At 40.2% G+C, this 25,173-nt stretch overlaps 2 protein-coding genes across 2 annotated transcripts; one reads left to right on the forward strand and one right to left on the reverse strand.

Moving 5' to 3' along the window:
- Positions 1-4,419: 4,419 nt before the first annotated feature.
- FGB (fibrinogen beta chain) lies at positions 4,420-11,903 on the forward strand. The gene is made up of 8 exons (XM_074904043.1): positions 4,420-4,540; positions 6,095-6,298; positions 7,550-7,733; positions 8,308-8,535; positions 9,173-9,286; positions 9,824-9,946; positions 10,123-10,408; positions 11,314-11,903. The coding sequence occupies exons 1-8, from the start codon at positions 4,466-4,468 to the stop codon at positions 11,540-11,542; spliced, it is 1,443 nt and encodes a 480-aa protein (XP_074760144.1). The 5' UTR covers positions 4,420-4,465; the 3' UTR covers positions 11,543-11,903.
- Positions 11,904-13,657: 1,754 nt separating this feature from the next.
- Positions 13,658-20,676, reverse strand: FGA (fibrinogen alpha chain). Its single transcript, XM_074904044.1, has 6 exons — positions 20,611-20,676; positions 18,688-18,816; positions 17,462-17,645; positions 17,071-17,216; positions 15,130-16,174; positions 13,658-14,750 (listed from the first exon to the last, which is right to left on the reverse strand). Exons 1-6 carry the CDS (start codon positions 20,659-20,661, stop codon positions 14,041-14,043), a joined length of 2,265 nt encoding a protein of 754 aa, XP_074760145.1. The 5' UTR covers positions 20,662-20,676; the 3' UTR covers positions 13,658-14,040.
- Positions 20,677-25,173: the final 4,497 nt, after the last annotated feature.

Genomic DNA, 25,173 nt, shown 5'->3' on the forward strand with positions numbered 1-25,173 from the left:
TGCAAACGGGCTCCTACTTTCTTTACATATACTCATCTGCTCTTAAATTCACTAAATCTTGTCCTCCCAAGCCTAAAGCTGGGATTTGGCGCACATATCTTTTGCAGCCCCACCATCCTGTTGCTCTCCTTTACCACTCTGCCAGCCACTTACTATGTCTGTCTGTGTGCCTAAGCTGTGAACAGTTTGCAAACTGTTTTGGGCTGACAATAATCCAGTGCCACATCTGTTGGTTCCACCCTGTCTTCTCTATTAGCCACAGGATGGCATTAGCCTGTGATTATTTCTGGAACATGAATTGCCTGCTTGACATAATGACCATCTCTTTTCTTTTCCAGAGCTGATGGATCATTTCTGGCAGCTGCACTGGTGGGTTATATTTAGTTATTTGAGATACAGTGATAGCTACAAATGGGCTCCAAGTGGCTTTGACCCCCAGTTCCTGGTCTGGGGTCGAGGTGGGGGAGAGATGTCCATTACCCTGTGCCACTAATGCCAGAGGAACATTGCCAGCTCACTTTCAAGGGAAGCCAGCCAGGTTTCCTGCTTAACATGAGGACCTATTTCAGTAGTCCCTCCAGGGATGCTGAGGATCACCACTGGATTTCAGAGCCTTCAGTAAAGGTCAGCACGGCACCTCAAGGAGCAGGGACATCATATGTCCTTGCTTAAACTGCAACCCAGAGTGCAAACTCCACGGGGCAGTGTGTCAAAATGGGGCAAGTCTGTTGTGTCCTCCCAAACTGGTGAGGTTAGATTGAAGATACACAAGGTTTAAAAGGAGATATTGGGGACAAGCGATTTTGAATGTTTTTTTGTTTTTTAAATTTACACACAGAGTAATGTGTGCCTAGTGACTGGTTGGTTGACTGATTGGTGGATTTGATGTGTGGAAAAGGTTTAAGGGCTAATCTCTGGCAACATATAATATATCATGATACAGTTGTTTCCTTTCTACCATCTGTTGAAAGAAATCAGGCTTAATTTTACTACCTTTTTAAAGGAAAGCAAATTTGAAATAGAGATGCTTGTTACAGTCCAAGGAAAAAAGTTCTCCATTTGTATTTTGTAAGAAAGCTTCAGTCATATGTGCTGTTTGTTATGATTGGCCCAGTAGTTGTTCTAATTTTTTTACATCTAAGCATTCCCCTGAGAAATTTTTAGTCTCAGCTTATTTCCTGGTGTCCTTGTAATGCTTTAGAAAATCAGAGGACAAATTAATCTCTAATAATTTCATTTTTTATAGAAGATTTAATCTAAGGTGAAAGTTAGTCCAAAAACTTCAATAAATGATGACAGCAATATTAGTTAGGATATTCACTTTTTTGTTTGTTTTGTTATGTGCAACTACTTGATATATTCTTGCATGCTGGCTACAGCTGCAATTCTGGAAATAGCAAACTATGTAATTTTTTATAAATCACTACTTATAAGAAGGTGACTAATAAGTTGCATGTGCTTTTAGTGCAATTTTAAGGCCAAGTGAACAGCCCCATTGATTAATGATTAAGAATTTGCTTGCTCTCAGCACATGAAGATAACATTAATTTACAAGAAACCTTTGAAGTAATATTTGTTATAGGTAAAGGAGGAAATGAGGGTGTTCATCTCACCAGAGATAACATTCAAGTTTACAATATTCTTTTCATAGTATGACACTATTACACCACTAGTTGTTTAAAGGGACATTTCTAAATCAAATGTTATTTCTAAATTTAATTTAGTAAACGCTGTAGCTCATCATGGCCCAAGAAGGTTCTGTTCCCCCACCCCAAGATCACCTTGGGGTCACATTCAGCTCAGAAGAGCTTGATCCAGCGACCATGACTTGTCCAATTGGGGCTTGTGTAAAGAGGGTTGCACCACAGACAGGCACGTCGGCACAACAAACACAAGGGGCAGCAAGCAAATAGCCATTCTTAAAAACACACACACGCCTCTGCCAGTAAGTGCCTTTCAGTACAAAATACTGTACAAAAGGATGTCCTGGAACACTATTCCATCCATGTTGTACTATTTCAGTTCCTAATAGCAGGTGTGCTGTGGTATTACTACCACGTTAAGTCCAGGAACAACTTATCATTAAGCATACGTGTTGAAGGAGGGAATATGAAGGAAAAAAGATTAGGTGTCCTGTTTTGAAGAGAAAGGCTTTTTGATACCATTTTCAGAAGTAATTCAAATCTTGGTTTTAGTTGTTCATAAGGCTTCATTCAATCCTTAGAAAGTGTCAGCCTAACTATGATGGTTGCAAGCATGAGAGAAAAATCACAGCTCATAACCAGCATGCTAACATAGATTAATTTCTCCTGCCAAAATGTCTTTCTATATACACATATGTTTGCCTGTATAGATAGCTCTGTATGCGGCTCCAGATTTGGACTGGTTTTTGCTGGTAGGTAAAACTCTCCAGGCAAAACCCTTGCAGCATAGGCAAGGCCTCCGCTCACCAGAGGAGCAGCTGCATGATCCCCATCCTGAGGAATCTGTTCGTTTGACACAAAGCCGCAAATGCTCTGTGGTATGACACCCATGTGTTGTTCATGGTGAATCCCCAGGACAACACAACCAGCCAACTCTCTTGGCGAAGCCAGTAAAAAGTAGTGGAGCTGGAAGGGTCAAAGGCCGAGTTTCAAAGGGGAAATCCTATCTGAAGGTAGATGAAGCCTGGGGGTTTCCTGTGCTGGCACTCGGCAGCAGGCTTGGGGGCACCAACCCCATCATCCAGTCCTCTGCACAGACGCAGCCACACTTCATAGGAGGGTGAAGAGTACTTAATGGCTGAAGAAGGACATAAGTTACTTCAGAACATGGTTTCACAATGGATTCAGGATTAATATTGTACATTTAATTAAGATTTGTTTGGACTGAGCCAGGATAATTTAAGAGTAAGTTTCTAGCTCAGGACTAGTGAGACCTCGTTTATGTTCTGCTGTACCACAAGGTACCCGTAAGCCCTGGGCAAAGGTTCAGTGTCATTACGTCCCTTCCTTATATATAAGAGGAGGGATATATAAACTGTATTTAAGATTGGGAGACACCCAGAATCAGTGATAATACCTTGGCTAGCATCTTTAAGTGGAAATAACATGTTAATAATGTTATTTCAGTTTTGGCCTTAGGCAGATTTCTTTAATGCCTGTAGGGAAAGTTTGTGTTCTTCCAAATCTAGTAGTGTTGGTGATGTCCTCATGCAGGGGATCAAATTCAGTGTAGTTAGAGCTCTGTGAGCCACAGCTGATCTTGGTCCAAGCTGTCTAATAATTAAACCAGGCAGGTTAAACAGTTTTCATATTTTGGGAATCTCCATAGTTTACGAGAATTCTGACAACAGCACGAGTACAGGAAAAAGGCCTAAACCAAGCAATTTTAGCTGTTCTTATCTTTGCTTACCATAAAAACTCCCACCCCATCAAGTTGGTCTTTGAAATGGAACTTCAGCCCACAATTTGCATCTCTTCAGACATCAATATGAATGACTTCAGAAAAGTCTGCTGGCCCTCACTTGACACATTTTATTTAATTCATTATATTATGATCATTCATAATGCATGAAAAAATCACAGGATACAAACCCACCAAAATGTTAAAACTCTGCTAATATGAGAGTAGTAATATGCCATACACTTGTAAAGCATCAGAGAGCATGTTTGAGTATTCCACTATGATTACAAATTACTTCATGCTGTATTCTTTGAAGAGATTATTTAAAATATTTAAATAATGTTTGACAGATACACTTTCTGTATTAAAAAAGGAAACCAGCAAATTAATATGTAAAATTGTGTTATTTTAGTTCATTTACAATGTCATATTGCTAAAATAATGGAATAACATTGTTTTATGCTATCAAAACAATGTTTTCATTCAAAACTATTAATGCAGTGAACATAATATGCTCCTTTTTGCTTTTGTACTTAAAAAGACCCAAAGACTTGCATACCTATCCAGGCACCATCAGAACTATTTAGAAGAATGTATCAATCTGTATGATGTGAGTTTAATTCAAATTTGGTATGATATTTCTGAAACATTCAAATTTTCAGCAGAGAGGAAAAAAAAAGATGTGACATCTGAAGATGTTTCTTTTATTTGGATGTTCACCTTTTCAGTTGCTTTAAAAGATTTATGATTTTTGAGAAAATAGTAACCTTGTGTAATCTGAGCAGGAGGAACTTTTAAGGATTTAAACATCTATTTGGTGCCATCATGTACAGAGGTCTCTGGGACATGTAGATAAGAGTTGTCCAGAGAAATTGCTCAATAACAAATGTATTCAGGCACACAGTGAAGAGAAAGGTTGAACATTAACAGAGATACAGTCATTACTCTGAAGGGTTGGTCCTGTCACTGTCAAGCTGGGAAATGAGGGTTGCTGTCTATATATATAGGAACAGAGAGGTCCTCTCCTTGTCAGAGCTGCTGATGGGAGAAGGTCACTGAGCTGCTCAAGCAAGCCAGCACCATGAAACTGCTCCTGCTGTTCCTGCTCTGTGTTTCCTATGTTAAATCCCAGGACTCTACTGACTATGACGATGAGGTTGTAATACTGATCATAATTAATAATAATAGTAAAAAATATTAATTTAATTTAATTGTATGCATGATTTACTGAGCTTATGTGAGTTAGCTAAGTCAGAAGCTGTGGGAAAAATGATCTAGTGCATGTTCTTTTTCCACCTGAAGTGTTCAGTGAAATAACCTTTATATTATTTCTTTGTGTATATGTAACTGCACAGCAGTTATTTTCTGAGTTTGGATCTATTTTCTTCCTATTTCTTTTCTCTTTCTGTAGGAAATGAAGAATGTCTGATGGTAAGATTAGTTATTTAGCTGAATTTCTTTAAGGATATTAATTTAGCATGATGTTACAGACAATATCAGGTGAAAAGGATTAGAAATGTGTAATTAATCATGTCCTATCCCCAAGACAGTAAAAACTTTTCGATGGATTCAGCAGACATTGAAAAAAAATTAACTGCCAGTTCATATAACTTTACATTGGAAATTAAGGGAAAAAAATTGTTAAACAAAAAGCAAGCAATGAGGATCAATCTCAGATAGCAGTTTGACCTATATTTAGTTTTGTTTAAGTAAAATATTTTAATGGGAAATACAATTTAGAATCTCAGTACATTTTTTATATTTTGAAAATCTCTTCAAAAATGAAATATGTCAGGGTAATCAGAAATGGGATTATTTTCCATTATACCATCTAAGCATTTGTGTCTGTACATTGACTACTGATAACACTACTATGCTAAATAATTTTCAGCAATTTTGTGATTTGTGTGCTGCCTACTTTTGAAACTAATTGAAGCCTCTGATCCTGGATCCTTACAAATGTTTGTTATTTGTAGCTAAGTCTGAGAGGGATTGGAGATGGTAAAAATTTTTGATTCAGTAGTTCACAAACTATTAAATCAAATGGTTTAGTTTCAACAACTGCTCAGGGACCAGGCCTGCTTGCTCAGCCTCTTAGACTTTCCCATTTCTGACAGAGAACATATATATCAGAGGGAGCTCTAAAATAACCTACCCTGAGAGATGTTATTGAATGCTTTTCCTAATTCCATCAGTTAATAGTTGGCATGTGGCTCAAGACCTGATGATGTAGCTGACTGTGGCCTGATTTTCTGAGATCTCACAGATTTTCCTGTAGCCCAGTGAAAAATAGGGACACCAATAACATGATGCTGAATATTCTTCTTAGCCCCAGGAATGTCTTAATTGCTTTTTTGTTTGTGTACTACTAATTCAAGTTTCATGGTGCTTGGTGGCTCTGAACTACATAAACTTTATTCCTTGGTCAGAATAAGCTATTGAAATATTGTTTTGCTTTGGTTTGAAGGCTTTATAGTTTGTCTATATCTAGGTGGAGGGAGTGTAACTAGTCTTACAAGGGAGGACATAGCAATGACTTTTACATAATATCAGTATAATATTTCCATTACTGTTTTTTTCATTCCATTCCATGGTTTTCCTTGATGTTTAAAACACTAAAGTGTGCTGAACAGATGCTTCTACCCTGTGCATCACATTTAACAATAGCAATCCCAGATTCAGAAAGTTTCCTCTCCCCTTGGCTTTGCAGGATGACAGCTCTCAGCCCGGGATTCGGGGCCACCGACCTTTGGACAAAAGGCGGGAAGCTGCCCCAACACTCCGACCCGTGGCACCTCCCATCAGCGGAGCTGGATACCAGCCCCGGCCCCCAAAGCGGGTGAAGCCAGGTGACAAGAAGGAACGTATTGTCTACCCCGATGCGGGTGGCTGCAAGCATCCTCTAGAGGAGCTGGTAGGTGTCTGCCTGTTGAGGCAGCTGATAACAGACTGTCCTCTTTTTTTATAGTGCACCCAACATGGAGTTTTCTTCGCCAAATAAGGGACAGTCATTCATTTAAAGCAGCACAACTTTGCTTCATTTTGCTTGAGTTTGGTAGGACTGAATTCAGAAGAGTAATGCCACAGAGTCCATAGGATCAGTCACAGAGTCAGACAGCCTATGGCAAAGACGGGGAGATGAGATTTGAACCATAAACAAGGGAAGGAAGTATCTGTGGGTTAGCCTGCACTTTCCATGTGGCTTTGCATAGGACAGGAAAAAGCTCTGCTGAAGCACTGGCTTGAATTTCAGATGATCTCAAGGAAGCCTAGGAACCAAAAAAAACCCCCTCCCAAGTCTTTCTTAAAATTTGTTTCAAACTGTAATTATAATCTACCCTCAGTCACTGCCCCAGCTCTTACCGATGAGCATGCAAGCATGCTGAGATCTGGCATACTCCTTGCTGCCTTGCAGTAGTCTAACACAGTGTCTCTGCTGTGCTCTCTGATAGAAAATGCAAGCTGTAATGGTGCTGGGAGGCATCTTAGTGTCTGGGTGTGAAGGTTTCCAACAAAGGAAATCTGTTAAAGCTTAATGAATACATGTTTGTGGTAGAGTCCCACTGCTGCCTGGGTATTTTGGTTCTCATGGGACTTCAGAATTTCCCACCTCTTTTTAAAACATGCTGGCCTTCACAGTGCAGCACTGGTTGCAGGAGCAATGGTGCTCAGCTTCTTTAGATGATGTTTTAATGAATTGTATGGCCATTTAAAGAGAAATACAGATAACAAGGTGTAGAGAACATGGTTGATTCTCCAAGGCTAGTGAAAGAGGAAAGGGGTAGATATAAACATGCATATGCACCAGGTACTTCCTGATAGGCTTTAATCATAGTTCAGGTGGCTTAACACCACAAACATTGAACAGTGCAAAAAAGTGAAAAGCAGATAGTGGACCAAAAAAGTGCGAAGAGAGGGCTTTTCCCAAGAGCTTCAATAAAAGAGTCCCCCTGGGGGACTCAAGACTCATTCTTGACCTTCAGATTGCAGCTTCTTTGTTGAAGTTGAATGTCTTGAGTCCCTATCTAGATGCTTAAATATCTAGTCTCACATTACTAACTATTCATTGTGTTCAAAGGTATGGTCATTCTCTGACGGGATTAGAAACTTTTTATACTGACTTTTATTCACAGCCTTTTTTGTGGGGTTTGTTTTTTTTTTTAAGGGAGTGCTGTGTCCAACTGGATGTGAGTTGCAAACTACACTGGTAAAACAGGAAAAAAATGTTAAATCAGTTGTTCGTGATCTAAAGGACAAAGTGGGCAGACTGTCTGAAACCTCTACAACTTTCCATGAATACGTGACTGTTCTAGATGATAAATTGGTAAAGACACAAAAACAAAGAAAAGGTATGCTATTTCTATGAATTACTAGTGTAAATGGTATTGCAGTTCTATTGGCATTGCTACCATTACTTGTTAATGAGACTTCTTAAAGAAATTAAAAATACAGGGGAATATCTAGCAAAGTAGTGTTCCATGACAACGTCCTTTTAAATCTTAAAAAAAAAAATCATTTGAGAGAGGCAATGGAATGGACTTATATGAGGCCCCTAAATGTAAGGGTCACGTGTGTTCTCCCCCCTTACCTGCTTTCCTGTGTCCATCCAGTCCCTTTATGCCCAGCATCTGGCTTGGCATCATGGCTTCCTAGAAAGAAGCTATAGTTCTTTGGCAGAATATAGCACCACTGATAAATCTACTAGCTAGCAAAGAAATAACAATACACATGTACCACTTCCCTGAGAATCTCTGTGTAGTTTTTGCACATTGTGGAAAAGTAAGCAATAGAAATGCCTATCCTTCCTCCCCGCTTAGGAAAGAAGTACATTTTCAAATCATGCTTACAGATTGCACTTTCATTACTTCATAAGTGGAAAACATGTTGAAAACTAATCTGCTTTTCATCTCTTTGTTTTTCCAGATAACGATGATATACTTTCTCAGTACAACACAGAAGTAGAATTGCACTATAACTATATAAAGGATAATCTGGACAATAACATCCCATCTAGCCTCAGGGTCCTTCGGGCAGTTGTGGATTCTTTACACAAAAAGATACAGAAACTGGAAAATGCCATTGCAACCCAGATGGACTACTGTCGTTCCTCATGTACTGTTTCCTGTAATATTCCAGTGGTTTCAGGCAAAGGTATTCATTCAACTATAATGACATCTATTCTCTCGTTTTTATCACTCTGCAAATTGATAGATGCATCATTCAGTTGGTTTGAATGTGCCTTTAATGCCTGTGTCATTGATTAGGATAGCAGAGAAGATGGGAAGTGATCCTAAATGAAAAAAATCTTTTATGAATACCTATAGTGGTCAGACTAAAGATCCTCTTACCCAATATCAGTCTTCATTAATGACCAGTAGCATTTTAAAGAAATACATGCTTCAGCATCTTTGTAAGGTGGAGGTGATACATTTGTATCTATCATAATTGTACCCTTGATTTTTTTGGTCAGGAGATTTTCTTCTTTCACAAGCTTATCTAGTTCAAAAAGTCACTGGAAAATATACACTCTTCCATCACCCAGGTTGAACTTTAGAAATTCCTATTTGGAAAAGTAGAACAATGCAGATGCACCTTTCTTTTTTTCCTGATTATTTCACATGATGTATCACAGAAATCAAAATGAAAGTAGAATTTTATATATATATATATATATATATATGTATATATGTTTAAAATTGTTCCCTTATAATCAGCAAACTGAAGGATAAGAAGATTGTTGCAGAAATTCACAGCTCTTTCACTAACAGTGTCCCGTTTATTCTTGCAGAATGTGAGGATATTATCAGAAAGGGAGGTGAGACATCTGAAATGTACCTCATCCAGCCAGATCCTTTCACCAGACCATACAGAGTGTACTGTGACATGCAAACAGATAATGGAGGTTAGTATGAAATAACTATGTTGTTAAATACTCATTAATATGGATGCTACAAAAAAATCATATTAGTAATTTGCATTTTACACAAACTAATATGGAGTTATAACTTTTGTGATTACTTGAGAATTAAGTCTGATTGACTTGTTCAGAAAAGTCCTGTTGGTCATCTTCAGATGCTCAGTAGAATACTTCTATAATGAAACCGGAAAGAAATTGGTGGGATAGGGTTAGTAAATAAAAATGTATCTTGCTATGACTATAATGGAGAATGTATGGGTGGGCAGACACGGATGGACGGGCTCATTTCTTACTCTGCTACTGTGAGCTAGAGAAAAGACTTGGGGCAGTCCTACAAGTTCTGCTTTTTCCACCTTTCCTTATGAGGCAAGGCACTACTTCAGTGTGAGTAAAAATGGCAAGGCTGTGAAAAAGTTGGCAAGCAGTGAAAACTCAGACCTACTGCAAGGAAACTATATGCTCTGCTTGTCTTGAGATGAAGATTTCATGCTCCTCTCTTAATTGAAATTTAATCTCCTGCAGGCTGGACTTTGATTCAGAACCGCCAGGATGGCAGTGTTAATTTTGGGAGAGTATGGGATCAATATAAAAAAGGATTTGGTAATGTTGCAAAGAGTGGAGGGAAGAACTACTGTGATACACCAGGTAAAACACCAAGCATGAAGCACAAATAGGTCTTCTTACTGAAATTGTTTTCTCATATTTCTTGAAGCTCTTTGATTTTTTAAAACTAACTAATCCACTTTGGCAAACCTGTAAGCAAATCATAAAGTTGCCTTGAAGTATATCGTGAAGTCTCTTTCTTACTTTTTGCTTCCCAGGTGAATATTGGCTTGGAAATGACAGGATCAGCCAGCTTACAAAAATAGGGCCCACTGAAGTTTTAATTGAAATGGAGGACTGGAATGGTGATAAAGTATCAGCTCATTATGGAGGTTTCACCATAAAGAATGAAGGAAACAAATATCAACTTTCAGTTAGCAACTACAAAGGCAATGCAGGCAATGCATTAATGGAAGGAGCTTCACAGCTGCATGGAGAAAACAGGACAATGACCATTCACAACGGCATGTTCTTCAGTACTTATGACAGAGACAATGATGGATGGTATGTACTTGTTTTGGACATTTAAAATAAAAATATAGCTTAAAATAGAACTGAATATAGACTATTTCCCTAATTTGCTGTTAGTTTTCACAGTGTTTCATAGTATCTTAAAATATGTTTTATCCCTGCAAGTTACCAGCCAAATGTCCCTTCAGTTCTCTTGTCATAGCCAAGAGCAGGTAAAACTATAATTATGTAAGTATAATTTGCTGCTCCACAGTGAAGTAAGAAGCAAGCACGCCGAGTTTCATTGAATCCATGAATGATGTTACCATGGACAAATCAGCAAATATGGATGCAGTATATTCATTGTCAGAGACTGATGGTGGCAGTGCTTAGGGCACTGTCTTGCTTAAGTAGGAATATTGGTACTCACTTGAGTAACACATATGGGTCCTGAGGAAAGAGACAGGTAGCATGTCCTATTTAAAAAACAAAGTTCTGCCTACTCAGAAGACAGGAGCTCAGCTGTAAAGTAGGTAGTTTAGCACTGTATCTCTAAACAATGTGCTGTGTCTTTATCTTAATACCTGATTACATATTCATGAATAAAGGAATTTTTTAGATTGGGAAAGACATACATTTCTTATTGTATTGTATTTGAATACACTCAAATTGTATTGATATTGTGATTATTATTATCATCAACTGCAAGTAACTGTAGTTATCAATCAGTAAACTAACATTCCTAAAGAGATGCAGCTAAATTTTACTTGTTTTTCTGAGCTGATTCATTTCCAAGTGCACTGTGTAGCAAACATTTGAGATTGTCAGTCTTTTACAGAACGTTCAGAGAGGATTTTAGATGTTTGGTATGGTTTGAAATTTTCAGTACAGGGGCAGGTGTATGTATTCTGTCGATCTGTTTGCTTGCAGTTCATCTGTCACTTTCTTTCCTTCATCAGGTTCACTGCAGATCCAAGAAAACAGTGCTCCAAAGAAGATGGTGGTGGATGGTGGTACAACCGCTGCCACTCAGCCAACCCCAACGGCAGATACTACTGGGGAGGGACCTACAGCTGGGATATGGCAAAACATGGTACAGATGATGGTGTTGTGTGGATGAACTGGAAAGGGTCATGGTATTCAATGAAGAAGATGAGCATGAAAATCAGGCCATACTTCCCACATTAACCATTATCAAAATGTACAGAATCAGGGATTTTCTTTTAATATTTGTACATGGTTACCTTTTTAGCCATGGTATTCAGGCTTGCCTTTATATATGAGAACCAAATATGTGTGTATGAGCATATTGTGACCTAAAGTGGAGAGCTTTGTCAACTGTAAATCAAAATCTGACTGATGAAAATAACTCACAAGTGTATTTTGTTCCATTTTCACTTGTTCACGAGACAGAAGTAACGACTATAGAATAATGCCCATAGAAAACCCCCAAACCCAACTTGTTTTACTCTTTTACAAAGGACTTCTACACCACATTTGAAGAGGTTATTAAATAAGAGCCTTAAATAAATTAAATAAAGCCTTTAAACTAAAAACTCAAGTTTTCTTCACGTGACTTCTAACTAGTTATGCATTATCCAGGGACTAGCAAACACATTCCACTAAATAAGGGACAGTATATATTTTTTAATATTATAAAGGTAACAGTAACTACCTGCATAACAAGTTGAGAAGGAAAAACATACAAGAGTATCTAAGAAAATTGTAGATCACCAGTCACTTAGTTCAGATACTGTATGCTGGATAAAATACGACCTTTCCTGGGACCAGGCTCACATACTGTGCCTCTTAATATCCCTTCCACCATCCCACATCCTTTTATCATGGAACAAAATACAGCGTTAAAAGACCTGGCTGGTATGTCTTTCACACAATCACTATTGTGAGGCTAGAGCAATTAGTGACTCCAATCATAGGGTAGGTGGAGGTTGGGTATTTCATTGAAGCTAGTGGTCTAGGCTTCCTCTCTAGCCAGGAGCAGAGGTCATCCCAAAGACAGGACTTCCCAACTCTGTTAGGCAGGATCAAACATCTCTCAGAAGTGTCTGCCTTCCTCCACAAAGGAAGGGACCCAGATCACTAGTCATAGATGGATCCCATCTAAAACCTCTCATGTTGATTTAATCTGTGAAGCCCAGGAGGACAAGGAGACATTATGGCAGCATCTCACTACATGAGCGCAAATGTTCAGCATCCCCACAGGCAGGCTTCCACTGGGGCTGGGGAACAAAACCACAAGGCGTTAAAGCAGAAGCCCTTTTTCCTCCACACATGGCTGTAAAGATGTCTTTGCTCTTCAGCAAACTCTTTAAAAAGGTTAGACAGTGGCTGTGTTTGAGAAGCACTGAAAAAAGGTTAAAAGTGAGATGCTTTGCCAGTAAGGATGATGATATAGTTAGATGGTATGAAACATACTGGCCAGTGAGACTGGGGGCAAGGACGTTTGCTCATGCTTATTTCTCAATAGAAGCACAGAAATACTAAACAGAGTAAATACTTGTGTAATATTATGTCATAAGATATAAAGGTAAATGCAGCATGTTCTTGTGTAATTGTGTAACCAATATAACTGTTTTTCCATGCAGCCAGCTTTTTGCTAAAAAATCCTTATCACACACTGTCAGCAAGCTGCTGATTTAAACCCCTTATCTGTAGAAGAATCTTTGCTTGAAACACGTGCCGAGAAACACTCTAAACCAAGGAAATAGATACTATAAACATCCGGGTGCTCCTCATCTTGTTTGTGCTGGTTACAGTCATAACCTTTTAGTGGTCACTAGAAAATAATAGTCTCTTTTGGGAGTTGTATTCTGATGAGTTATCATGAGCTGTCTTATTCTCCAAATACAGTATGCATGGTAAACTGTCTAGAATTCATCAGTGGGTCAGAAGGTCTACCTCCATATTTGCAAAATCAAAACTTAGGAGATCCTTAAAGTCAGTCCTAAAATGCATGTATCATTTATCAAAGTGTACTCTATGTTAGGTGTGTGGCAAAAGTCAGAACCCAAACCACCCACAGCTCTGCCTGAGAACTGACTCCTGCTGCTGTTATGCTCCCATCAAAATGGAAATGAGACAGTCTAGAAGTGTGACTGTTGAACTTGATCAGACTTTCATGGTTCATGTTAGTGGAGGCAGGAGTTTGTGGTGAACATACTTCTAAATTCTTTTACTTATTTAACACTCTTAAACAAAGTAAATAACTCAAATTATAAATATTATCTCCAGTCAAGGTGTGAGCTGCCAAAGATATAGACAAAGTTTATATAAAAAGGGTTTTAAAATCAACATTTTCTTGAAAAGGTTTCAAAGAATCATAGAATGGTTTGGGTGGGAAGGGACCTTAAAGATCATCTAGCTTCAACCCCCCTGCCATGAGCAGGGACACCTTCCACTAGACCAGGTTGCTCAAAGCCCCGTCCAACCTGGCCTTGAACACTGCCAGGGAGCGGGCAGCCACAGCTGCTCTGGGCAACCTGTTCAGTTTTGTCAATTATAAATAAAAGAACTATTTTGTTGATAATTAATCAGTGTTTATTTTTCAAGCCACAGATGTGCCCAGTTGCCTTCAAATTCACAGAGTAAATGTCCATCATGCACATATATATATATAAAAAAAATCTTTTCAACTTGTAGTCATAGCATATATATTAGAAGTCTTTCTACAGGGTTTCTATGGGCCTGATTTTCATTCTAACAATTTTGAGGGAATAGTCAGAGGCTCTAAATGGCAGCCAGACTACACCATTTTCGATCTCATAAGGAATGTTGTATCTGGGGTCATAGTGGCCCCCCAGGTAATAAATGCCGTTGAGGTTGGCTGCCTGGCAGCTGTTGTACCACCAGCCACCCCCATACATCTCCGCGCAGCTCTCCTCCCAACGGTCCTGGTCCCGGTCAAAGGTGCTGAACCACATCTGGGCATGGGACGTGTATTCAGTGCCCTCTTCCAGCCAGCCGGTGATCAGTGCGTCCCCGGCGGTGCCCTCGTAGGAGGACACGGCAAGGGCGTACCCTTCTGCTTCAGACCCTACCTGTACAATATATTCTGCATACACAGCATTTCCATCCCAGTCCTCTAACTCTACCCGAAGGAGAGTGTTGTTCTGAGTCAGCAAGTGTATGTTTTCATTGCCCAGCCAGAACTCTCCTTGCCCTCTGCCATCCACGCTGCCGAAACCTCTCTTGTAGTCTTGCCAGGTCCGGTTAAAATTCACTGATCCATCCATTCTCTGTTGGATCAATAGCCATCCTCCCAAAGTGGTCTCTTGGTCGCAATAAACTGACAAAACCTTATTGGATCCCGCTGGCTTGATTTTGAAAATGCCACTTTTGGCACCAAAAGTGTGTTTCTGGCGGATATCATCACAGTCTAAAAAAAAAAGTTGATCTGGTTTGACAGGAGTTATCAGCAAAATTTAATAAAAGGTTCAGAGGAATCCAAGTGCCAATAGTTCTGAGAAAATTGTTAAACATGCCTTGGACTACACTAATTATAGTGACAGGCAACATTAAAAATATTTCAGAAAAGAAAACTTTACCTACTTCTTAAATTGTGAATTGCCTATGTAACAGCCGAGTATTAATGAAATATTTTCCTTTTTATTTCTGATGTGGCAACAAACAGACACAGTGCTTGCATTTTATCATCATACTGTTGTACTGCAGTTTCTAAAACCAATATGTCAATTTGATTATGGATGGAGTTTGGCTCCACTACCTCAATAACTACTGCTGTGATGCCTGTGTACCTTTCCCAGTGTTGGCTGTCCTTCGCCTCCCTCCTGACGCTCTGAAGCTGCGTGCCCGAAAGTCTGGGGTATCCTCTGCACTCTGATCATGTTGCATCTCACCTAGCTGCTCAGTTATTTTACGGGTCTTTAGTGATTTGGTTTCGAAAGTGGAGCCTCCCTTGTTGAAACTAGAAGAGGAGCTGGTCACTACAGTCTTGGAGTGACTTGCACTGTCAGATGGAAATCCAGATGGCTGAAGGCGAAGTCCTCCAAAGTCATCTTCTTCCTCCTCTCCTAAGTCTGTAAATTTCCCTTTTCCCCCAGTACCTATGTGGCTACTGCCAGTGCTAGTTACGTGGCTGCTAGTTGAAACACTGCTAGTTCCACCTAAGTGCTTACTACCAGTGGATGGAGAGTCAGGGTTAAAAAATGATCCTAGCTCAGGGAATAACCTATCTAGCTTATGGAATTCATCTGTCCCACCAACATGGTACATGCTCCCTTCCCCTCCTGCTCCTTGTAAATGGGAGCAGTCTGATCCATCAGAAGAAACCATTTTTTCAACTACTTCTTCTCTAGGGCCATCAGGGCCAGTGACAAATCTTGTGGTGGTAGTTTTGGTGCATCTACGAACACTGGAGGAGGTTCTGTCTCCCAGACTAAGGGTTTCTCTCCCATGAGTAGGAGTAACTAATTTGCTGGTGTGTGAAGGTCCATCTCCCCTAGATTCTGCTACGTGATACACGCTGTCACCTCGGGAGGGGCTCATGCCTGTTTCTGGTCTTTCTAATACCACTTGCATCTGCCTGATGTTATTAACTATGTTCAGAGCTTGCATTTCTGGCAGAGGCTTATGCTTAAAATGCTCAGGAACATTAGAGTCCTTAAGTGGCCTCATTTTCAGTGTGCTCAGGGTTGTTGTTTGAAGCTCTGGGTGCAAGTTGATGGAGTTGGCTTGAGTGAGCTGCTTCTGGATGTTGTCATAGCCTTCTTTGTCCACGTGGTAATCAAAACTTCTAGCGCAGCTACCTTTGCAAGCTCGTATCTTAATATCAATGTCCACCTACATAAACAGAGAGAAATAATTTGGTGAGGGAGCCTTCCTGACTTTCTCAAGCAAGTGCATCCTCCCCTGGACTGGGGAAAGGTGGGAGATGCCCTGGTACCTCACACCTACAGGTGAGCTTTTCCAAAGCTCAAATTTGAAGTCATCCCTCATGAGCTTGATGGAGAAGTACGTTGTAGCATGGGGCATAGGGGCATCTTCCTGGGTTTGGAGGGAGTGCTGCATAGCTGGGCACACACTCCCTGGGTACAGGGGCAGAAACAGGTTCTCCAAGGAGAGGGGAAGACATTGAACTTGTCCAAGAGCCTGTCATGGCCCTGCTGTGAGGCCTGCCATCCTGGGCTTACCACTGCTTTCCTAAACAACAAAAGTCAGATCTCTCATTCAGGGATCAAAATGGGCTCTTGAGCAAAACTGCTATTTGTGCCAGGACTTTTTCTTGCATTAACATCAGAAGAACTGGCTGCAACCTGGGAACATGGGCTCTAATGCCAACACTGGCTGTGGGTGGCAGTGGCAGAATCAGGGAAGGACAGGGCATGTCCTTCTTATCCCAACTATTCAGCATCTCCTTATAGGAGGAGAAATGCCTCCTCATACAGAGCCAGTCATCAGCACATATAACATTCTTGCTGCCTGTCTGAGAGCACAAGTGGCAGATGGGGCCAAGAGTCCTCCTGAGCTCACGCTGGTTTCCACACAGCAGGAAAAGAAAACCAAGCTGCACAGAAAGCAACTCGTTTGGGGATTTGCCTCAGCAAGTCAGATCCTGTTAGAGTTGCATGCTATTTTTTTCCAGAGGGAGCACTGCTTGCCACATACAGTATAATGGATAGACCCTCTCTCTGTAGCTAAGCCCTGGAAAGAATGGAAATTACATAGCAGCGACCTACCTCCAAGCGCTTCATCTCCATCACCTGTTCCTGGATGCTGCTCTGCAGAGCTTTAATTCTGTTTACTTGAGTGACAACTCTCTGCTTTAATGTCACAATTCTCCTCCTCAGTTCTCCTGACACATGACCGTAAGTCTCATCAATCTCTGAAATAGAAATGCCTCACAGTCAGCTGTGCACATGTGATTTTCTCTCCTAAAAGTAGTGTATTTTAAAATATGTAATTAAAACATGTAATTAAGAACATATTTCTCATAAGAGTCTTGTATTATTATGTTTATTCTGGCTCTTGGTAATAAGGTCCAGTGCAGCATCTATTTTCACCACACATTGCTTATGCACAAAAAAAAAAATCAGCAATGGGTAATAAAAATGAGTGTGAGATACTCACGCTGAGCACTGTCCAAGTTTGGTTTTAGTACATTTATGGTTTCCACAATTATACGGTTAGATTTTTTATAGTTGTCTTGATTTTCTGTGAGCAGCTTCTTGATTTTGTCTATTCTGTGACCATAATCCCGGTCTGTTTCATCAATCAGTCCTTGCATTCTGCATCCTGATGGACATTTTGTACCCTAAAATCAGAAGAGGGAAATAATTGTGTTAAAATCTTCATGAGTAAAACATTTTTTAACATTGTATTTGCACACTTTCGGGCAACACTGAAAAAACATTTTAAAAATTAGGGCAAGATTCTGCAAGTTCTCTTCAGATGTCCTGTCCTATTCATCCAAGGACTTCACCAATGACTTGTGTGACTTTGAGCAAGCCACCTGGGGGCTGATCCTTTACCTCCTATGCCTCTTGCACCAGTGTGATGGAATCAGTGAAGTACATGCTCAGAAACCTTCTGTAAGAGGGGTGAGAGAAACAAATAAACCCTTAATTTTTCCTCTCTGTTTCTCAGGGGTGAAATAAGACATATATATATACATACACATGTATTTCCTGAGGGGCTGCTGTAAGGAGAAGTCTGTTGTCCAGTTTGAGCAAGGATGTTAGAGGCCAACTTACTTAAGCAAAATTTTCCTCAGAAAAGCTTAATGTTCTTATAGACTAAAGCTCTTTGCCATCAAATAAATGTAGCATAGAGATGGGCTGAGATGCAAGAGGCAAGAGAGAGACAAATTAACAGTTTATACACAAAGACACCCAGTCAATCATTATGAATCATTTTGTCATCTGACTTCCTAAAAAGTAAGTGTAAGTTATTTCTAGATATTTCTTTTCTTGTCTCACATCTTTCTTTCTTTCTTTCTGGTGCCTTTCTCTTACCAACTCCAAAAGTGGCAATATCAAAATTCTGAAAATAATTCCTTCTTATTTTTTTCTATGCATAGCCTTCTTTTATTTCATCTTTCTTTTCCAGACTTACTTTCTTTTCTGATTCTGCACCCCTGCAAACTTCTCCCTCTTTCTTTCTCCTCATTTTAAAATTTCTTTCTTTCCTGCAGAATATCTCTCCAGGCTGCCCCGACATGAAGCATTAGCTGTCCTCCCTCAGACCTAAAGCCCAACCAGGTGCTGGCTGCATGGCACCCATTGTAGTGGTCCGGCTGAGGTCAGCAAGTGTCCTGCTGAGAGGCCCCACTTCTGCCCCCAGAGCTCATTGCTCACCCAGTCATCGTCTGCACAGATGGGCCAGTTCTTTTCATACTGGCAGGTGGACTGGGACATGTGCTCCACAATCCTGGGACCACGCACTCCTGCACCCTCCTTTTCAAAGGTACTCTCTCCATCTTGTGCCTGCCAGGAGAAAAAGGGGGAAAAACAAGACTGAGATTAACTAAACAGCTGCCAAAAGAACAGAAACATAATGCTGACATCCTCAAACACTCAGTGGCATAGCTGATGTGTGGCAATTACAGCCATCTGGAAAGCATCACACCAAACAGTGCAAAGATTTTATTCCTATATTTCTTGTAAGATACGATTTTGTTTGTTTTGTCAGAATAAAGCTTTTCATCTCGTAAAATTAATGCTGCTATATAGAGAGCTTGTGATGCTCAGGATATATTATGATAATTCCAAAGAAATCTTGTGTTCTGTCTGTAAATATAAAATTAGCTTGAAATTAGATCGCAGCTCGTTAAGTTAAAGCAAATACTTAAAAAATCCTGTGTTCTATTTCCATTTGCTGCTATATTTCTAAATGACTATTTTCATTCTACCACCTCCAGTCTACAAAAAACGGCTTAAAGATATACCTGAAGAGAGTTTTCCCATTAGTGTTTCTGATTTTAATCACAGTTGCTAACTGTAAACTTGTAACACTCTTTTGCCTGGCATAAAGAGCAAGAAAGCTAAAGACACTGTAATAAAATTAATAATGTCAGTGATGGATGAAGTCTGCTGTGCTAATAGAAAGAAGAGGAATAAACACACTATTTTCTTCAAACCTGAGAAGAAAAAGTGCATACATACAAGCTAATTCTAAGGCAAAACACTGTAAGGGTTACTACTGTGTTATTGCTTAGTAAAAGACTGGAAAATAATGCTTTTTTGTAAAAGAAAGCCCTGTTTTAGGGCTTGAGATGTAACTAGGTCTGACTGGATTCCTCTGCACACCTTATGTTCTCTTCAAGCAGCATAATTAATGCTTGAAAATATTAATGATTAATTATTATTATGATCAATGATTAATTCTGAGGCAGAGGAAGCTTTCCTAATTCTAGCTTCCAGGGCCAGAACCTCTGCCCTGCAGAACTGGAGTGTCATTATTAAAATCAGCAGATTCACCGTTTGATTTATCCTGAGGATCTGGCCCAACTGCCTCTTAAAAGTAACAAATAAAAACTTTACTTTTAGGTGGTCTGTGCCCTTTCAGTATTGACAGCTCAAATACAACTGCTTCTGTTTTGTCCCATCTGCTTCCTATAATTTCTGTCATTTGTTAAAACATATACATTCCTCAAAAAACAGTCACAAAGAAAAACATACAGAATCTAACATAAGATTACAGCCCTAGACCTCAGTGAGAAATCAGCACGGTTATACTACCATAGCTGAAAATCAAGCCTCTCTTTTCTTATCTAAAAATAGATTCTTATTTAGCTCAAGTTTAACCTGGTGCTGCTGCCACAGGAATCCTTGTTTTTTAATGTGTATTTTATAATAAATGTATTGTGTGTCATTTGTAGGTGGAAAACTCTGCTGAAGTACCATCCAAAGGAAAGTAGAATTCACCCCAATAAACAGGAAAATTCCTGACTGGCTGGAGCCACTAGCATCCAGTTAGTTAGGTTTAAGACTTACAGCATCACCTACAAATCTATAAATTCATGTTAATGTATATGTTTTGCTACTCCTGAAGCCAGGCAGATTCAGCAAAACCGGGTTAAGCAAAACTAGAGAGCTGGATACTCAAGAACTACTGATGAAAGTCCAGCAGTGAAGTGGTTACAGTAAGCTTGTGCATATGTGTGTGCACTGAATTTTACAAGCTAGGTGACAGCCAAAATGTACCTATCTAATGAATGAATAAATGCTCACTCTTCAAAACAGAAAGATACAAAAAGAATCAAGTAAGCAAACTCATACCCAGGCTAAGTTGAGGCACAGCAACACACAGAGGATCCTCGTTGATACCATCTTCAGAAGAGTGAACAGAACTCTGACTGAAAGGATGCTCTTCACCAGTCTTTTGGTGCAATTTAAACCTTAATGCAAAGCTGAGATTAATCATTATGCTCTCTTCTGTTTGGAGACAAAACATGCCAAATGCCCCCCTCCCTCATAGGTGATTACTTAAGGCCTCTTGCACAAGTTTCTGATGTTATTTGCTCCAGATAAGTTTGTACAACACCAACATGTGGGCAACACCATGTATTCCAGGAAAAAAAATCTGTCTAAAGCTGTTTCTCGTAACTGGATGTTCAGCTGAGATGTATGCAGGACCTAGAGAGATTCAGCAATGCTTACCTGCTGGAAGACACACATTCTGTGTGATGGGCATTTAGCCAGCATAATCAAAGAGTTGATATTTGAAAAAGGAAGTCATTGGTTTGCTCTTTCTTTGTGACTGTGTTCCACTGCTGTGAAATCCACTGGCCTGTCCAAAGCAAGTACTAGTCTAAGAAAGGTTAATATGGTCATATCTGTTACCATTTGGTCATAAACTGAAATGAATTCCTAAGGAGTGCAGAGCCCAGTTTACATCAGTTTTTACAGGTGGACCTTACTGGTATTTGTATAATGCATGACATGTTTAACATGATGATGTCTCTTACAAAAATGGTGTATTATAATTTTTTATCAAGTAGGATTTGTTTGAAATAAACACATTTTTATGAAGAGCACAGTAAGGTGGTACTTGAAAATGTCCCAGAACAGACGTTTAGCATAATTAAGTCTTCCTAAGGAGTGATGTCTCCATAAATGTTTGTATAATATGTATAGTTTATGTGTAGCAATTGATGATAATGTGCTGCTGCCGTGAGCACTGTAACAAGGGTTACTGTTACAGACATTTGAGAGATATGGTCCATCTCAAAACTTGCCACTGCAGTGAGCATGAATGAGTGAGAAAAGCTTTGCTAGAGCATGTGGGCTCAATCAGCTGAAAGAACAAAATGCTCTCTTGGCTTTTTAAAACCACATGACATTTGCAAAACTATCCATCCTCTACAGGTTGCAACATATCATATCATAGAATCATAACATGGTTTGGGTTGGAAGGGACTTTCAAGATCATCTAGTTCCACCCCCTGCCATGGGCAGGGACACCTTCCACTAGCCCAGGTTGCTCAAAGCCCCGTCCAACCTGGCCTTGAACTCTGCCAGGGAGGGGGCAGCCACAGCTGCTCTGGGCAACCGGTGCCAGTGTTGAGGGACATGCTTAAGGTTCACTCTGACATTGTGCAACATATTTAATTCAAAAGACCTGATTTTAGCTTTGGATCCATTCCAGTAGCCTCTCAGATTTTATCTTACCCTACTTTCCTCTTTTTTTCTACCTTCAGGAGGCTGGAACACTCTCCATGTAAAGTTCACTTGGAGTTGAACTGGACCCTTTGTTTCCTCCTATTTCTGGCCTTGCATTTCATGTTTCTCTTATTTAAGAAAACCCTCTTAAACCTAACTTAACTTATACCAGTATCACTAATAGTGAGTCACATCCTCAGGTAGCAGAAGCGCTCAATAAGATGGTGCTACATTAATTAACACCTACACAACCAGGATTTGGTTTTGCATATTATTTAAGGCTTAATCTTATCTGTGCACATTCTGAAACAAGATGTTTTGTTTATTTCAGTTCCCTGAAACATGCTTTGTAAAGCCTTCTGTTGAATCCCATGCAGTGACAGTACTCATTTCAGCAACAAGACAGCCCAACTAACTTCAGCAACAGATGTCCAAACAGGTAACATATTACCTTTGCTTAGTTTGAAGATCTGCCAGCCATGGCTGTGTTGTCTGGTTGATAAATGTCCATAAGGCATCCCCTGAACTCAAAGCAGATAATCAATATACTTACACACCAAAATGCTCGGCTGCTAACTTCAGCAGGGGCAAGATTTGTGATGCTTCCTCACTCCAAGTCCTACACAGTTTTGTTCACTCTGTTGCAGCATTGCCCTGAAAGAATTACAAAAAGCTTAGAGGACAACAAAATGCTTAAAGGAGGGAAAGACCACAATAAGAAGAGGTCTTGCAGGATTAGGTTTAATTATTTTACAGAACAGAATAAAATAGGCTTCATCCAAAATATACTGGAGTCCATGGAGATCTCCCACTCAAACCAACAAGCTTCAAAACTCTGCTCAGAGATCACAGCCTTAGGACCTCCATGCTCAGGAACACAAGAATTGCAGGTACAACCTTCATGTGCTCTCTTCTTGTGCATATGCTCCGTGGACTCTGCTTTACTGCAGGATCACGTGTGATGTTTCTTCCACTGAACCCCTTCCTCCTCACACTGAGCATGGATGGAGCTCCACAGGCAAGCAGCTCCCCAGAGCTGTACACTCTTTTCATTTTATGATGACGCTCTGCAGACTGTTTAAAGCTTCAAGGATTTTGATAGTTCAAGTCTTCAGAGCAGATCATATATGCAGATGCCACGGATGGCAGCTGTAGTTCTGTGCCTGCATCAGGACTCAGGAGGAATATCCAGCAGCCAGCTCTGAGACACCTGAGTGTCTTACCTCTGGTCCCACAAGAAATGGGTGATGAGGGCTGGAACACCTAATTCTGCAGGGTGTCAGCTGTAAGTGACAACTGTGCCCCCCCTGGTCTTACTACATGCATTACAACCTATGCATCAACAAAAGCATCCTTTGTAGTTCAGATGTGATGTGACATGTCACCTTAGTTCTGGCTTTTCCCAATTTGTAAGAGCTTGATTTTGTGATCCTCAATAATCTCTGAACATGATTTTTATAATTTAATAGACCTTAAAAATCAAGAGTAGTCAGAGCACATCAGGCAGAATTTCTGCCTTTTCAACCATGTTAACAGAGGATCTGACAATTTGCTAGGTGGTGTCCCTGGTACCGGCTACTGGACAGAGCAGTAGCATGTGCCAGGCCCCCTCTGACCCTGATGGAGGGTGCAGCTCTCTGGTGACCTTCAAACACAGAAAACTTAAGCTCTGGTCCAAGTAAAACTCAGCCACCAAGGCTAGAGGGACTGGGAAAGGCTGATAACTGATCATAAATATTAGGTAAGATGAAGGGTTTCCTGCTTCATGCAAAGGGGATTTCTGGGCGAAGGTGGGGTGAAGGAGGAGGTCCTCAAGCTTTCCAGTTGAGGTTTGAATCTGGGCCTGACCTTCAGCCTGTTTTTGCTTTCATGTTGCAATCATCCAGTCACTTCTCTCTGTGTTTGTTTGAAAGGCTAAAGGCCAAGAGCTAGATAAACTTTGGATTTACCTTTAATTCATGATCAAAGGACAGAAGTGTAGTTCACTACTGCAGCTGCCCTGCTCTTGACAGGTTGCCATAGTAATAGTCAGGGAGTCTCAGATTTAACTCCGGTTTGTGTGCCCTAGATGTGAGCCAGCCCTTGTTTGCTCAGCACTGCCCCTGTCTCCTGACCTACCACCAGTCCCCACCACCAGCTTCCAAGCGATGCCTTCTCCTCCTCTTACTTGCTCATTCATGTCCCTCCTCTGCATACTTTGTCTTAGACTCCATTGCCCTTCAGACCCAGGTCTCAGCTCCACTTTCTTTTCATATGCTCCTTGGACTATTTAAGTCTTTTGAATTAGTTACTAAGCAGTCCCAGCATCTGCTCCCACATTTTTCCCATGGACTGAGGGACACAGCAAGTCCTCCAGTCCATCCACCTTATTTGCCTCTTTCTACCTCTATCTGTTCCTCGTCCACTTTTTTTGTTGTTTGTTTTTTGCTTTGGATTTGAGCATGCAAAAGAGAAAGCATTTTCTGATCCTGATTCCTGCTGTTTTGTGCTACAGTGGTCTTTGGAAGAGTGACTGCAAACACAAGGTATGAAAGAAAGGCAAACTCATTGTAGCCACCAAATCCTGTAATAAACTTTTATTAACTCAGAGGGGGACAGACTTGCCTAAATACAAATGACTTTCACTATAGGCTATGGTCTGAGGGTCATGTACAATAAAGACTGAATTAGAAAAGAGAAATATGACTTCTCAGTATACAAAATAGGGGCATTAAATCAAATTGCAATGTATTTGCTTGAGAAAAATTATACTGAGTATTATTCTCTCTCTAAGAGTCAGAAGAAATAGGAGATCTTTTCAGGCCCCTTTCTTATAGCTAGAGGGTTGGAAACAGTAGAAAGGCACCCCAAAAGGCATAAGTCTTGCCAGTCTTCTTTCAGGGCCCAGAAAATATATCTTGAATCCTGAAGGCTCCCTGATGAACTTTGGCATAGGACCTCTTTGAAAGATAAAGCTTCTTGGATTTGATAGCTCTGACCCTCTTGACCACTGGAGCAGATGGTCCTCTCCAAAGAGGTTGAAATTATTTGTGAAAACTTAGGATACCAGTCAACAAATCGTCTGGAAGAATAAGCCAATCTCAGTTCTGGTGAGCAACCCATAAAATGCCAGCTCACACCAGTGAAATGTGTGTAGTTAGAGCAGATTTTCATCAAATAAATCATTGCAGCCAAAAGCTA

This window comes from Athene noctua, chromosome 4, assembly GCF_965140245.1.
Source record: "Athene noctua chromosome 4, bAthNoc1.hap1.1, whole genome shotgun sequence".
In the NCBI taxonomy this organism is placed as follows: domain Eukaryota; kingdom Metazoa; phylum Chordata; class Aves; order Strigiformes; family Strigidae; genus Athene; species Athene noctua.

Bases quoted from the DNA above. Each gene is read 5' to 3' on its own strand.
- FGB (XM_074904043.1), top strand. From the start codon at position 4,466: ATGAAACTGCTCCTGCTGTTCCTGCTCTGTGTTTCCTATGTTAAATCC. The intron at 4,541-6,094 runs GTTGTAATACTG...TTGGCTTTGCAG, and splicing joins CTACTGACTATGACGATGAG to GATGACAGCTCTCAGCCCGG. The intron at 9,287-9,823 runs GTTAGTATGAAA...AATCTCCTGCAG, and splicing joins CATGCAAACAGATAATGGAG to GCTGGACTTTGATTCAGAAC.
- FGA (XM_074904044.1), bottom strand. From the start codon at position 20,661: ATGGTATCAACGAGGATCCTCTGTGTGTTGCTGTGCCTCAACTTAGCC. The intron at 17,646-18,687 runs GTGAGCAATGAG...TTCTGATTTTAG, and splicing joins TCTGTGCAGACGATGACTGG to GGTACAAAATGTCCATCAGG. The intron at 17,217-17,461 runs GTGAGTATCTCA...TTTCTATTTCAG, and splicing joins AAACTTGGACAGTGCTCAGC to AGATTGATGAGACTTACGGT.